This window comes from Struthio camelus, chromosome 1 (assembly GCF_040807025.1).
Source record: "Struthio camelus isolate bStrCam1 chromosome 1, bStrCam1.hap1, whole genome shotgun sequence".
Lineage (NCBI taxonomy): Eukaryota > Metazoa > Chordata > Aves > Struthioniformes > Struthionidae > Struthio > Struthio camelus.
Genome location: NC_090942.1, coordinates 56,840,932 through 56,855,809, shown reverse-complemented (window position 1 = coordinate 56,855,809; position 14,878 = coordinate 56,840,932). Strand labels below are relative to the sequence as shown.

Below are 14,878 nucleotides of genomic sequence, written 5' to 3'. Positions count from 1 at the left end.
TCTCGACTGGGTCATTCCCAACGTTGCAATATGTTACCAGCAAAAATATTTTGAGAGGAAGAGAGATTGGCCAGTCTCCTCAAAGTAGGCTCAGATTTGCCTCAGGACTGGGCAACCTCAGAGCTGCTGCCTTGGGAATCCCAGCGCTGGGCAGTTTGGAATTGGGCTCAGCGAGGTTTGGAGGACAAGAGGGCTCTTCCTGGACTCTTTCAAGACTTAGTTGGCTGGCTTGAGGAAAAAATACTAAAAAGTTACAAAATAAATAAAGCAAATGGATTTCACAAGCAGCTGTTTGTCTTTCTGCGAGTAGAACAGTTTCTGAAAGTGAAATGATTGTTTTTGTTTTGTGGGATTTTCTTTTTTCCCTTCATTTGCCCAGAAGAAACCAGCCCTCAGGAACTGCGACACCCACCTGGCAGCCAAAAACCATCCCCCGTGGTGAGTGAGCCGCTCCCCCATGCTGATGTCCCAAGGTGCCCTGGAGCCAAGGTAGTAGTGACTTGGGTGATGTAGGTAATTCGAGCCCCTCTTCTTAACTTGCCTTAGTGAGCGTTGCCTCTCTCCTTGTGGCAAGGCAGGTAAAGACTTCCCCGGAGGCAGTAGGAAGACACTCATTCCATCTTTTATCTGTAACTTCAGCCTATTGCCAATGTAAATTCGATTGTAGGATCAACCCGGGGTCATGGAAGCCAGTGTCCCGGCTATGTCTGGCAGCCACATAGCACTGAAGGATGAGGCTCTGTAAGCCAGCTTCATCTTAAGACTAGTGAGATTCTTTGCTCCTCTCTGCCTCCATCAGAAGGCTTTTCCAGATGTGGTGTTCTGCCCCTGACCCATGTCTCCAGTCTCGGGGGTAAGGGAGAGGGTTATTCCCTGTTTAGCCAGTTTGGAACAAGAATTATTCTTCTCAAGTTTCTGTCATTCCACTATCCCCGTTGTGTCGCTGTAGAGCAAGGTCTCTGTTCTTCTCAATTTCATCTGCTTCATGAAGACTCACTTGATAAGTGGTTCTTTTTCACTCAGATTGCGGTAGGGTTAGATTGAGAGTCTTTGAATGCAGAGCTGGTTGCGATGGAAGGAATGGGAAGGGAAGAGCATTTTGTTCCATGACTGACAGTGGAGAACTGTTGTCCCTTACCGAGAAAGAAAGGGGCCCCCTCTTTGAAGTAAATATCACACATTGTGATCTTTGAAAAAAATTGCATGCATCTCTTTTGGAGATGTTATCTCAGATGTGAACATTTTGATGAGGGTGAAAATGAGGACGGTTATTGGGAGACTGGAATGGGGTGTGGAGTTAGAGAGGGGTTCTTTCTTACCCATCTGGTTGCAGAGCTTAGGCGAGAGGGGTGTATGTTTTTTCTCAGGTCAGCCTAGGTGGAGTGAATCACTCGGCTGTGCCTAAAGTCACCGAGCACCTGCTGTCCCAGCCAGAACCAGTAATGCCCAACACAGCCCTGCTGGTGAAGAACCCCTTGGCATCCACTCACGTCTTCAAACAAGCCTGTCATATCTGCTACCCCAAAACAGGTGATGCATTTGCTGTGCCACCCAGAACTTTGGGCCTGGTAGGGTTTTGCCCTTGCCCCAGCTGACGGGGCCCTTCTCTCCTGCAGGGCCCAAGGCTGGTGATTACACCTACCGGGAAGGCTTGGAGCACAAGTGCAAACGGGACATCCTGCTGGGCAGGCTGAAGAACTCCGAAGACAAGACCTGGAAGAGGATCCGTCCTCGCCCCACCAAAACCAACTTTGTAGGATCCTATTACCTGTGCAAAGGTGATCTGAAGGGGATAGGGGTGGCTGGGTGGGGACTGTAAGGTGCATGCCAGTGGAGGCTGGGAGGGCATTGCCTGCTGCATTTGGGGTTTTCCAGTTCCATCATTAGCCCATGGACTGGCAGGCCTGGTACAGTCGAAGGGCCTGAGCTCCCGTGCCTATGCCATACTGCAGGAAGCAGGGAGCTTTGAAAGTGGTGGAGCAGGAGAAGAGTTGCAGTGGGATCACAAAGACATAGTGGGGTGCTGTGCACAGCCAAAGGCTCAGAGCTGTCCTGTGGACACATGCTTTGCTGACAACCTGGCTTCTGTACGTGTGCCTGCATTAGTCCCGCTCCATCTAGCAGCCCTCTGGCAGGGCTCTGGTTCTGCCTTGGGAAAAGCTCTCTCTGCCTGCTCCTTGCTCCAGGCCATCCCTTGGTATGTGCGTGAGATGTGACCAGACTGGTCTCTGAGGCAATGTCATTACAAAGGACCTAATGAGGTGAGGAGAGTGCAAGAGCCAAGATAACAGGGCTCATCTGTGCTGGGCTGTGAGGGCAGCTTAATTTGGATTGACTTTAAAAGGGGTTGTTGGTTAAACCGCGCTGTGTCCCTGGCCAGACACTGAATTAAAGCAGGCCTCCATTTTGAAACAGTTTTCCCAGTGAATGGAATCTACTTGAAGTTCTCACTGTTCATTAGTTTGGATTAACTTCCCCGAGTGTCCTGGTACTGTAGACATACTTGGGGGGGGGGGAGGGACTTTTTTTTCCCACTCTTTTTTCTTGCTTTCAGCTTCTTGTGAGGTGCGGGCAGTGGGAAGAGACGAGAGAGAGCTTAGTTTCTGACTGGGCCGCCCTCCCTGTGTGGTGGTGTGTGCTGTTTGTTGCTTTGTAGATATGCTTAACAAGCAGGACTGTAAGTACGGGGATAACTGCACCTTCGCGTACCACCAGGAGGAGATCGACGTGTGGACAGAGGAGAGGAAGGGGACCCTCAACCGTGACCTCCTCTTTGACCCGCTAGGTGGGATCAAGCAGAGCAATCTCACCATTGCCAAGCTCCTGAAGGAACATCAGGGCATCTTCACCTTCCTCTGTGAGGTACAGAGCTAGGGGGAGGGAGCAGGCACCCTTCATCGAGTCCTCAGTGTGCATCTGGACCGTTGCTATGTTCCAGCCGGTGCCCTGCTTCCAGAAGGGCAATGAGCAATAGATGTGGTAGTATAAGAGGATGCAGATACAGTTTCCCTCCTTACCCCTGCAGCTAAATGGGGCGCACAGAGCCACATGAGGTTTAACTGCCTGTCTTTTCTTCTATCATGAGATATTGCTTTGAAGTGTAATTTTATTTTTTTAAGTCAGAACCCCATAAGGCAACAACTTCCCACCTGGTATACACATTCCTGTTATCCTGCTATAAGCCACTGCTGAGCCACTGACTCAATCAGTGAAGGAGCGACTCTTTCTCTCTTAACGCTCTGCAGCAGTGATTTCCCCAGGCTGGCAGTGTTAGATGCAAAGGGACACGTTCTCTTGCTGTGAACTGGCTGTTCTTTCATTTCTCCCCATCGTTTCCCTTGTTCTTACTCTGATGGCCAACTGGGAAAGGATATGTGGGTCTGACCAAAATTTTTCCAACCACAATGGAAAATGTTGTTGAGAACAAGCCAAAAATGTTATCCTGAAACTTTTCCAAAAATACACTTACTATATTTTAAAGCCCTACCACTAAGTTTTCACCAGGCTTGTTCTAACTTTGAACATTAGAATAGGTTGGCTCTGGTTCTTCTTCCCCTTCCAAGCAAAATGGCTCTGGTTCACTTCTCTCTAAGATTTTCCCAGCATGCTAATTTTTTTCTTCTCAGATTTGCTTTGACAGCAAACCCCGGATTATCAGCAAAGGGACCAAGGACACACCATCTGTCTGCTCCAACCTTTCTGCCAAACACAGTTTCCATGACAACAAGTGAGTGAACATCACTTGGGTTGATGGGAGCGATCTCTCACATGCCCAGCCAGTTTAACGCCAGGGCCCTGGTTTCTTTTTTTCTTTCCCCCTCTATGGGTTCCCATCATAGGGCAGCTCAAAACATGATTAATAGCACTGTGTGCTTCACTCTGCATGTTTGCTTCTGGTGCTGAGGGATTTGAGGCATGAGCAAAGCCCTTTGGGGTCAGTCTGAGTTTTCCATTGACTTAATTTGACTTTGAGTTTGGCTTTTATATAAAGGTCAAACCAAAGATCCTTTAGCTCTGGATCCTGCTTTTGACTGGCTGGTAACGAATGTTTAGAAAAATGAGTACAAGAAACATGTCAGGTACCCTAATACAACCCCTTCTGGCTCGTGGCAACTTGAAAGTTAAGGACTTGCTGAGCCGGATGAGTTGGTATTTTTGCTGCATGTTTTGAAATGTGTCTTACCTCTGAACTTGAGCAGGATGTCACCCATAGGCTGGAGAGATTGAAAATATCTACCGAGAGTTGCTACACAATGGACAGGCAGGAGTTTGGTTTCCCCAGTGGGAGTTCACCCCTGCTAGCATTGATTTTTCTGCGTTCGTTGCCTGCCCAGTTGAACGCGTGAACGTCAGATGCAAGTAGGAAGGGGTGAAGATTCAGTCCACTGATGCTTCATGTGTCTTTGGCTTGGCTGCAGGTGTCTAGTCCATATTGTACGTTCCACCTCCCTGAAGTACTCCAAGATCCGCCAGTTCCAGGAGCACTTCCAGTTTGATGTGTGCCGACACGAGGTGCGTTACGGCTGCCTGCGGGAGGACAGTTGCCACTTTGCTCATAGTTTCATTGAGCTCAAGGTCTGGCTGCTGCAGCAATATTCAGGTGAGTGTTACTCTGGGTGCTGGGCTGGTGGTGCGTATACCTGAGTTTCCTCCAGCATGTGCATGGGACCAGTTGGGAGAGAAAAAGGGTGATTTGGGAGCACTGAGAAGCTGTCACTCACGTGTGCGTGTACTTCGTCTCCTCTGAGATACAGAGAAAGGGCCAGGGTGTTCTGTGAGATGATTTGCTCTTTGTCCCTTTACTGGTGCTACTGTAAATTGCAAACTGGGAAGCCTTTCCCTTGGGACTAGCTGCATAAGTCGTAGTGATTGTTAGGTGGGGCTGAATACCCAAAGGTGTTTTGGTGTTTAAATCCTGTGGAAGGCCCTAGGTAGCAGTTGTGCCCCTGGATGAATGTCTGGCCCAGTGAGACTCACAGAACACGTAAGTGACAAAGCAGTTATAAAAAGAAAGCTGTGCCTGTCCAGTTCCTCTGAACAAGTTCACCGAGAGTAGGAAATGACATAATACTTGGCCTTTCCCAAAAAGCCTTTGACAAACTGCCTCGGAAGAGGCTATTACAGAAATTATATTCAGGTCACTCATATGACGACACTGCTATATCCAGTAATTTCAGTCCTCTCTCTCTGACATGCTCAAGGATCTCTCCTGCTGTTGACTGAGTAGATGTTTTTGTTGGTCCACCCACAACGCTACTCAGATCTTTTTTCGCTAGGAGATCTTGTTTAGTGCAGGACCCAGCATGGTAGTTGGAGTTCTTCAGCGAGAAAAGGTGTTACGAGCGTTTCTCGCCATTCCTTGCTTTAACTGGGGGCAGCTTCTTTCCTGTACTGTTCAAATGCCTGCCACTATAGTTCAGTGCGCTCCTCTGCCTCGGCTTGGCTTGTGAGTGACAATGATGAACAAGTAACAATTTGTGGCAAATGCCATCTTTTGCTCTTCCTGTTTTGCCTCACTCACTTGTGCCCACAGGGAATTAAGAAATTACACGACTTACTCAGGCAGCATGTTGCCTGAGAGCCATAGGCCAGGATTGCTTCCCTAAATACTTGAGAGATTGCTTGTAGTGCTTTGGGCATCTTGCTCTCTTCCCCTCCCCAGGTACATAAAAAAGAGCTTCTTCCCTCCCTCTCTCTCCCCTCCTCTTCAGCCTGTGGGAGAGTATATAGGTAGATTAGATTTTTGCTTCTTGCCTTCTTTCCGTGAACGAGTGACTTCCAAAGGGGAAGCTGAGAAGATGAAGCAAATTATGAGTTTTACTTGCAAAGGTGATCTGTAGGCCTTGTGTTTGTTCCCATCTTTTCTAGCAATGCGAGCACCATCATCTTTTTCCTTTTCTGCAGGGTTTTATATATATATATATATATATATATATATCTGTCTGCTCTCTTTGTGAGTTTTCTTTCCTGGGCTGGTAGTTTATTACCTAACTGTAGCCCTGGTATGGAAATAGAGATGAAAGGTAGCTGTGCCAGTCTCTAGAAAGGCTTTAACTTTGGAGCAGAGAGCTTGGCCTGGGCACCCTTTTCTCGGCCTGGGCACCCTTTTCCCTGAAAGAATAGGAAGGGGGCACCGTTCTTAGCATCTTCCGTTTCTAAGCCCGTGGGCTGCTGGGTTAGACAGCAAAACCTTGAGCTTTTACAAGGCATGTGGCTTTGTTCCTGGTGATAAAGGATTGTACTAGCAGAGAAAAGGTTCCCATGATCTGAACCTGTGAGAGGGCAGGACTGTTTCCTGGCTCACTGTGTCTGTTCACAGACATACCATACTATCTTCTTCCACCAGTAGGAACCACAGAGTCTTTGTCCTCACTAACAGTGTTGCAAAAGATGCTGAAGCGTTACAAGTAATAAACGCATGGGCCTTCTGGATCTCAGAGCATCTCTTTGGGGCTGTTCATGCTTTGTGGAGCCGGTGTGTTGGAAAACAACCTTTCATCTTTGGGAGGGTTTTTTTCCAACGACAGCATTTCTAGACCTTGTTGAGTTCATTTGGGTTTCTGGGAGCTGGAGAAGGCAGTCACATGCTCAGGACTTAATTTGAAATTAAGTCTCCTTTGACAAGAGCTGCATACAGTTCTGCCATTGGTTCTGCACCCCCAGGATCACAGCACAGGTGTGCAAAACAGAGAAGACGGAGGTTACTTTGGCCCTTTCCCTTTGAGATCCAGTGCCACATTTTAGCTCTCTATATGGTTTTCCCAGACTTGTAGTTTTTGTCCCCTAAGTACGGATCAGGGCTGGCCATATGTAGTCCCCCATGGCCTGAAATATACAGGCTTCCACATCAGGGACTGTGTCTGTGTGCCATGCCTCAGGAACGTGGCACCTTAATAAAAGCTGTTAGCGAACACAACGCAAGTGACTTCACAGCCTCTCTGTGCTAGGGGAGCTGTATTAAGGCAGCCCTCAGCACCTCACTTGTTGACATCAGCTGACGGTTACAGGATACTTTTCAGTTTCTTTTGGCTGCCATCTCACATCTTTACAGCACTCAAATAACATGGCTTTTCTCTGACGGAGCCAGTCCATACCATGAGCAGCCAGAGTTTTTATTACTCTTACGTACTTTTCTCTTGCTTTGTGCACTGAGAATCCTAGTGCCCGTCTAGCTGGGTTTGTGCTGGCAGGGGCTGTTCCCTCAGCGCTTGATTTGATCAAGAGCTAATTCCTTAGATAAGCTCTGACATTTTTGCTTGTTGGCTGATGTTGCATTTCTGATTCATGAGACCTTGTAGATCTTTCCCTGCAGGTTATGTGCAAGCAGCTGTTCCTTGCTTGGTTTTGCACATTTTATCTTTCCTTGCTACCTTGGCACACTTTGTGTTTGTCTTGATTGAATTTCAGATTTTCTCTCCACTTGTTGATTGGTGACACCCCCCCCCCCACACACACACACACAATTAGAAGTATGTAACAGGCTAATACCAGCAGGGATTAGATGAGACTTCTGGGGTCTTGGAGAGGCTGGATATCTCAGACAGTGGGATATCTGTAATCTGCCACGCCAGTGGCAAAAATTTCAATATACAGTAGATAACAGTAACAAGCCATTGTCTTCAGAGCCCTATATGGGATCTGTTGATTTGCGTTTGGGGGAGAGCCTTGGTCAAAGTCTTGATTCCTAGTTAAGAATTAGCAGTGTTTGTGTCATTTGCATGCAGCCTGATGCCAGAAGCTCTGCGACCCTTCCCTCCCTCTCTTATGTTGCCCCAAGCAGGGTAGCTCAGTCATGTCTCTGCCTTGTTCCCAGGAATGACCCATGAAGATATCGTGCAGGAGTCTAAGAAGCATTGGCAGCAGATGGAGGCACATGCTAGCAAACCAGCCAACAGCTTGGTAAGACGCATCCAGGGTTTGCAGCCTGGTTTTGCTCCCTGCTATTCCAGCGCTTTCTCTCAATTTTCTTCCCTCTGTTGTGCCTGACCGGTCACAGGCAGACCAGGCTGGACATTGAGGAGGAAGATGGCTGAGAGCTTTCCTGTTTGCTGTGCTAGTGATGAGCTTTGTACCTGGTTTTACAGCGTTTCTTTCTGCTCTGTTCAGTGGTGGCGACAAGCCCCAAGGGTTGGGAGGCCAAGGCACAGAGAATGGTGCTTCCTGCCACAGCCTGGTAGTCAAACCAGGAGACTTTGGGGGCCATGGTCACACAGTGTGGACGTCAAAGAAGTCTTGCTGCCCTTTAGTGGCCAAGGGACAATATAGCAGTTTGAACGGTTCCTCTTAATAAATGACTCATGACATACAGAACTAATCGGAGCACAGGAGTGGCTGGAACTTGCAGCTTGCAGCTCAGGGGCCACCTGAGGCTAATCAAAGCTCTTAGTGACTCTTTGCCCGGAGAAGGCTGAGAGCTTTGTGTCTGCTTTGTGCCACCAGTCTCAGTGCGAGAGAGCATGCTGCTGGTTGCACCCTCTGGCACTGCCAAGAGCTTGCTCTAGAGAGATGAGTAATAAGCAAAGGGCACCTTTCTGCTCTCTTCCAACCTAGTGGCTATGGGTGGTACTGTCTTACCATCTTTTTCACTGGAGGAGATGTCCTCTAGTGTAGGAGCAGAGCCCGCGCAGTGAAGACGATGCCCAGCCCAGCCCTGGGGATGAACTGAAGCAGCTTTGCCATTAGAACAAGGAGTTTTCTATTCTTTAACTGCCTTCAAAAGATATGGCCAATGAGATGCGAAGCTTCATGCCTCCCAGCAAGCTCTGAGGTACAGGAGCAGTCGTCTCCCCTCCAAAGTGGTGGGAAAAGTGTTATGAATCCCTCTTGTTTCCACTTGACAGCTTTCTTTGGACTTGCAAAGGCCTGAGCTCACCACCCCTTGGCCTGAACCTTGTTGTCAGAGCGAGGGTGTTTCACCTTTGTTTGGGATCTCTCACCCAAGCGTTTCCTTTGCAGACAACCAAGAAGTCCAGCTTTTAAGCACCCTTGTGGAGGTGTTTTGCAGGATGGTGGTGTAAGCCACTCATGGCTTTTTTGGACTGGCAGTGTGCCAGCAGAAGCGTTCTGAAGGCTGTAAGGCACTGATGCTGGGGCGAAGCAGGTGTGAAAAATCAGCATGGCTTAGCCCAGTGGGAAAGACTCTGGTGACTCGCCCTGATGTTCCCAGTAGGCTCTGTGCCCATCTACTGGTTGTGCTGCATGAGATGGAGCCATCTTTGAAGCAATGCTCAGTGACCTATGGGCACGTCCCATTACTGCTCTCGTGGTCTGAAATGGCTAGGGGACAAGGTGCTGGCTGAGGAACAGGAAGCGGCAGCAGTCCAGAGCAACCAAGTTCTAGTCACCGAAGCTGTCTGGCTTCCTAAGCAATTTGCTCTAGCCTCTCAGGAAGCTGTAGGACTGATCCTGAAGGTATGGGGCAAGTTTCTACGGCCTATGTTATATGAAAAGTGAGCTCAGGTGATCTGAATGGTCCCTTCAGACAGAGCTGGCTAGCATCTCTTTCTAGCCTGGCATGGGGACAGAGGCAACTGTCTGCATTTCCACAGTGGAGAAAATTTTACTGTTAATCTGAAGCGGTTGGTGACAGTAGTTGGATTTATGTCAGCAGTCCCTTCCCCATAGGGAGCGGAGTCTAGTGACTGGTTCTGTCCTGCCTCCTGTGGATCTGCCTGCTTTTTTCAGAGAGCTCTGTCTTGCCATTCTCTGTGCATAGTCTGGGGATAGAAAAGATGGTTGGACAACTGTTTTCCTGTAAGCCTTCCAGCTTCAAATTCACCTTTGTCTGGAGGTGCTGCTGTTGGAAGAATAACTTAATTTCCTGAGGTAGGCCATTAATTCATTGTTTCATGGCTTTTACCCTACTCTCTTAACTTTCTGTGTGATGCCCTAAAGACCCAGAGATGGGGAATCTGCTAGGCGAAAGCCTGGAGACAGCAGAACCGTGCTGGAGAATCTTACCCTTCCTGGCTGGTTTTCACTGCTCTCTGGAGCCCATGGGAGCACTCCTATTGGGCCTGATCCAGGTGTACCGGAAGGACAGGGGAAGGTGAACAGTAGCTAGATGGGTTCTGAAGATTTGCTCAAGGGATGAGGATGGCATGTTCAGTGGTGCCAGCCGCAGCATTGCTGCAGTATCACAACTCATTTTCTCCTTTCTCTTCTCTGGTTTTATGCAGCTCATGGGGCCATGGTGTGTATCTGGAATAGCCTCCTGCCTAATACAGGCCATTGCCTGGCCCAGCAAGGGCAGCGGCATTCAGCAGAATAGCCTGTCGGCATTAAAAACCTCAAATATGGGACATGCTTCTGTGAGGCTGCTGTCCTAGACCCACGTAGCAAATTTGCTTCTCGGGAAGCACAAGGAGGAGGATTGTCAGTGTTTCTCTTGCATTGGTCTTGCTGGGTTAGACCTGGAAAATTGAAATGGGGGAACCCAGTTACTTTAGATTGGCTAAATGTGAATAATACAAGTCACTACTGTGTAATGCCTCAGCATTACAATCCTCTCCCATGGAAAGTGCTGTTACAGAGTACTGAATTTCTTTCCATTTCAACAGGGAAGCAAACTGCTGTTCAGGTTTATATAGACGCTCAGTTTTTTATATATGTTTGTTTTATATGTATTGATAGGAGTATCTTTATTTTTATATATTAACTGTAGTCTTAGTGAAAAAAAAAAAAAAAAGTCTCGCTCAGACCTCTGCTAGACAGCAGGCCTTCAAGCACATCCTCTGAAGCACATGGGGGCTAGACAGGTTAGTACAGGAGGAACGAGGGTTGCATTTCTGACTGTTGGGGCTTGCACGGGGCGGAGGATCAGGAAGAGAAATGTCAGCGCCTGCTGCATCAGCCCACAAGGAGTGGGCAGAAAGCTATGGTTTCTGGGCCGTTTGGGCAGCGTTCAGAGTTCATGGCCCATGGCAACGTCTGGTTTCACCCCACAAATGCCTGTCAGTGCTGGACCGCGCTGTTGGCCCTTCCAGGGCCTCAGTTTGTGAAGAGGCAGTGCAGCAGCCTTGTTGGTGTGGTTGGAAAGGGCCTGCTGGTGGCACCGTTGGTTGGCAGCCAGGCTCTGGCATCGTGCAGGGAGCCGGATAGAGTCAGTCAGAGCCGCATATGTTTGCAACTGCAAACCATGGCTTTGGAATTGGCACGTACTCAGCCAGAGGGCTGGGCTCCGGCATGAGACATTGGCTTGCTGCCGAAGACCCTGGGGGCAGGACTAACGTGATCTGTTGAGAGACGTTTACTTTTGCCATTATTTTCTCCAGTCCAAGCAGGCTCATATGACTCAGAGTTTTCTCAGCATCCCTCCAGCTTTTGAACTTGGCTGTCTGGCAAAGACAACTTCCCAGGAGTACTGTAAAAGCAGAACCCTCCTTCCCACTGCCCCGTGTGATCTGCACCTGACTCGGCACCTTCCGGTCAGTGGAAGCAAAGTCCCTCCCAGGGATTTCGCTGCGCTCTGGCATAGTGGTCAGTCAGACTCAGTGGATTGGGGCACACAGGGGAGAAAAGAGGCAGATAGCATATAGGTACCCAGCAGCCATGATGGTGCGTGTCAGGAGACCTGCCAAGAAAAGGAAGATGAAGCTATTTCACTTGCTAAGCACCTGCCATGAAGCTTGCATCCAGTCTAACATGCTTGCAGGGCTCTCAGAGGAGTGTTTGGGAACTGCTGCAATGTAGGAGTAAACCCAGTGGCTGTGCATGAAGGAGGCAGGTATCAGAAGACTGTTGCGGGCAGTTGGGTGCCCTCAACTCCACCACATCCCTGGGAATTGAGGGCTTTTATGCTTCAGCTGACTTCCCAGAGCCAATGGGGGCTTTTCTGTTTTACCTTATTAGCCAGCTGCAGAACCCCCATCAAAATCGGCATCCGAATTAGCAATTTAAGCATAGAGAGGAAAGAAGCCCTCCCTCTAATGAGGGATATTTGCACCTAAGTACAGTTTGCTCAGTTAGGTGGCCAAGTAGCTCAGGCACCTCAAATAGTCCCCCAAGGACTCGTGGCTCCTTCAGAAAGCGTTTCAGAATATCTGAGAAGAGTTCTTGAAGTCGGAAGGTGTGAGTGGCTGTGCTGGGGCTGCTGCTTTCTGCAAAACATGAAGTGGAGAACTGCCATGCCAAAGATTTTTATTTATTTGGTTGCCATGGTGCATAGCTAACACTATAATGTCTGGCTTCATAACAAAGGGTGGTGCCACAGCCTGAGGCTCTTTTGCCTGGCTTCGTCTGCTAGAGCCTCATGTGATCCTGCCTTTACAAATACAGTCATGTAGCAGCAACAACAGCAGCTTTGATTTTCTCTTTACTCCTAATTCCCTGGAAGCATACATGTCCTGTGGTGACCAGAGGTTGGTATTACTCTCATGAAGACATGCATGGGGCTATTTTTGCCAGAATTTATGGAAAAGCAGCCCGTATCGTCAGGATTACCTGAGAAACACTTTCTTAATCTCTGATCTGTGGTGCCTTCTGGAGCCTGTTGAGTTGTAGAATAATTTTCTTTGGAGACCAAGTGGAGATTAAAAGCACTGTTCAAAGGCCACGTGTTTGAAAGAGAGGCACCCTGTGAATACATTTCTGGTGAGGCTTACTGCCTTCTGCGATATCCCAGGTCTCAACCCTGCTCAACCTGCAGCTGTGATGTGTTTTTATTGGTCATCAGCATTGGTGAAAGCTGTCAGATGAATTGGATCATGTGTCAGTTGCCAGCAGAAAGGTGGTCTTGCAAGTGAATAGGCCAGAATTGCTGGCACTTGTTAAGAGCGCTGATGGCTCTCCAGAAATGTCCTCTCGCTGAGCCATTTGGAGCAGTGATGGCCTCACGAGGTCAACAGAGTTAAAGTTCAACTCTCTGGTTAGTTTTTCACTGTGATGGAAGATCCTCTGTGTGTCACATCTACTTTTCCAAAAGACTGGGTCTAGAGGATGCAGAGTGGTAGCTGATAGCTTATGTAGCCTTACCTGGGAGATGATTTGATTGTGCACCATCCCGTGCTTACTGTTTTTCCTTTGCCATAGGATTCACAATGCTGCTAATCAATTAGTGGCAGAAGCCTGCTGCTTAGGGACATAGTTTGCCTGTCCGCTCTTTATTAGATGCGTAGGGTGAGAAGCCAAGGCATGGCAGCTGGTGTGGGCTGCTTATCTGGTGACAGGCAGAGCGCTGTTTTACTGGTATGTAACCTTTGTGCTTCACGGTCTGCTCAAACACCAGGATGTTCTTTTAGGCTGTGGTTTCTTGCTTGTACCCTCACACTCCTGAGCCTGAGGTCAGTGGCTGCCAGTCAGGTTTGCTATTTGGTTTGGAAATGAACTGGAGACATCAGCCATGTGGCAGTTTTAGACTCTCATGTCTTCTGATAGTGAGACAAAATGTAAATGACTTTCCAGAGATTTGCCTGGAAAATGCAAGGCAATGGTGATAAAGGATTCACTCTGTTTTCCCCAATTTGTTACGATTTATCCCAAAACAGCCTTTTCACAGGGACAGGGAGAAGGCCAATGAAGTTAAGTGGCCAAGAGAGCATGAAATATGTGAATCACAGGTTGCATGTCTGTCCAGAGATCATGGCTTAACCATGACTGCGTAACACAGTGCAGAGGATCTGTGGGAGGTGGAAACCTGCCCAGAAAGGGCTTTGAGGAGTCAGCTCTGAGGACCCAGCTCAGACTTAATATTTAGATGTAACATGAGCCTCTTGCTTCAAAAGCAGGAGGGTTGGATCCTGTGCTGTGGCATGGCCTGGCTTCCTCCTTTGGGTCCTCCTTTGGGCGCTCTCTACGGAGAGTGAGGGGAACGTGGATTGCTCTCCCTGCGGGGGAATAGGGGTGAAGCACTGGGGCAAGTCTCGCAGAGCTTGCCTGTACACGAAGAAACAAGGCAGGGGTTTTACAGCCAGGCCTGGTCAGTGTTTGAAGCTGCCGGGCTGACTGCACTGTTGGCCAAATGTCAAAAAACAAGAGATCTGCTGAAGCAAGTAGTGATTTTGCTCTGGTCTGATAGCTTGAAGGGCCACCAGCTGACACTGGCGAAGGAAAGCTCTGCCGTGTCACTGGGGAGACAGATAGCTGGTTGCTGGCACATGCGTATGCTGGGAACTGCTGTTCGGGGGGGTGCAGCTTGGCTCTGTTCACCTAAGGTGGTGGTTGGTGGTTCTCTTTCCCAGGCTTCCACCCGGGCTCCCACATCGAGCACCTTTGACCTCCAGATGAAATTTGTGTGTGGCCAGTGCTGGAGGAACGGGCAGCTGGTGGAGCCAGATAAAGACCTCAAGTACTGTAGTGCCAAAGCCCGCCACTGGTGAGCAATGCAACCTTCTCTTCCCTCCAGCCCTCCTTAGGACCAGGAATTTCTCCCTGTATGTTCTCCAGGAGTTCATTTGGCCTTGTTGGAAGAGCCTGGGAAGTTTTCTGGCAGCCTCTCTGTGCTTGGGGTGTTTCTCACTTTAGCAAGCATTGCAGGTAGCTGTTTCCAGCTCTCCTCTTTGCTGTTGATATTTGTTGCCAGCGTTGTGCATGGTACATTGCAGCTAAACTGTTACTCTTGGCACTTTCAGTCTGGCTCCCGCAGTTCCCTTTTTTTCAGTTCTATCATTTCTTCTCAGCAAGATCACTAAGGTAGTTCTCTGCTCTTGTTTATACTCCTTGCTGTTTGAAGATGTCTGCCATGTTGCTATTAGTGATGATTCAAGGCATTCCACTTCCTTGTAAATTAGTTTCCTAAGGGTTTACAGGACTTATCTTCCCATAACCCAAGCCAAAAAAGCTGTCCAGAGTCTTATTGCTAATATAAGACCTGTAATTCAAAAGAGACAGAAGGAGCAGTTGCTGGAGGAAGTGAGTAGGGGAGCATTATTTCCTGGAAAGG

At 48.6% G+C, this 14,878-nt stretch overlaps 1 protein-coding gene across 16 annotated transcripts in view; it reads left to right on the top strand.

The window, feature by feature from the left end:
* Positions 1-14,878, top strand: part of ZC3H7B (zinc finger CCCH-type containing 7B) — a 53,376-nt gene that overhangs the window by 23,462 nt on the left and 15,036 nt on the right. For 5 of the 16 annotated variants that reach the window (XM_068941024.1, XM_068940998.1, XM_068941004.1 and 2 more), the window contains 8 exons: positions 380-489; positions 1,368-1,530; positions 1,617-1,778; positions 2,657-2,862; positions 3,627-3,727; positions 4,419-4,600; positions 7,814-7,899; positions 14,178-14,311. In XM_068941024.1, coding sequence (XP_068797125.1) covers positions 380-489; positions 1,368-1,530; positions 1,617-1,778; positions 2,657-2,862; positions 3,627-3,727; positions 4,419-4,600; positions 7,814-7,899; positions 14,178-14,311 — 1,144 coding nt within the window. The remainder of the gene's footprint in view (positions 1-379; positions 490-1,367; positions 1,531-1,616; positions 1,779-2,656; positions 2,863-3,626; positions 3,728-4,418; positions 4,601-7,813; positions 7,900-14,177; positions 14,312-14,878) is intronic. The other 11 variants (XM_068941040.1, XM_068941017.1, XM_068940993.1 and 8 more) reach the window with 3 other exon arrangements.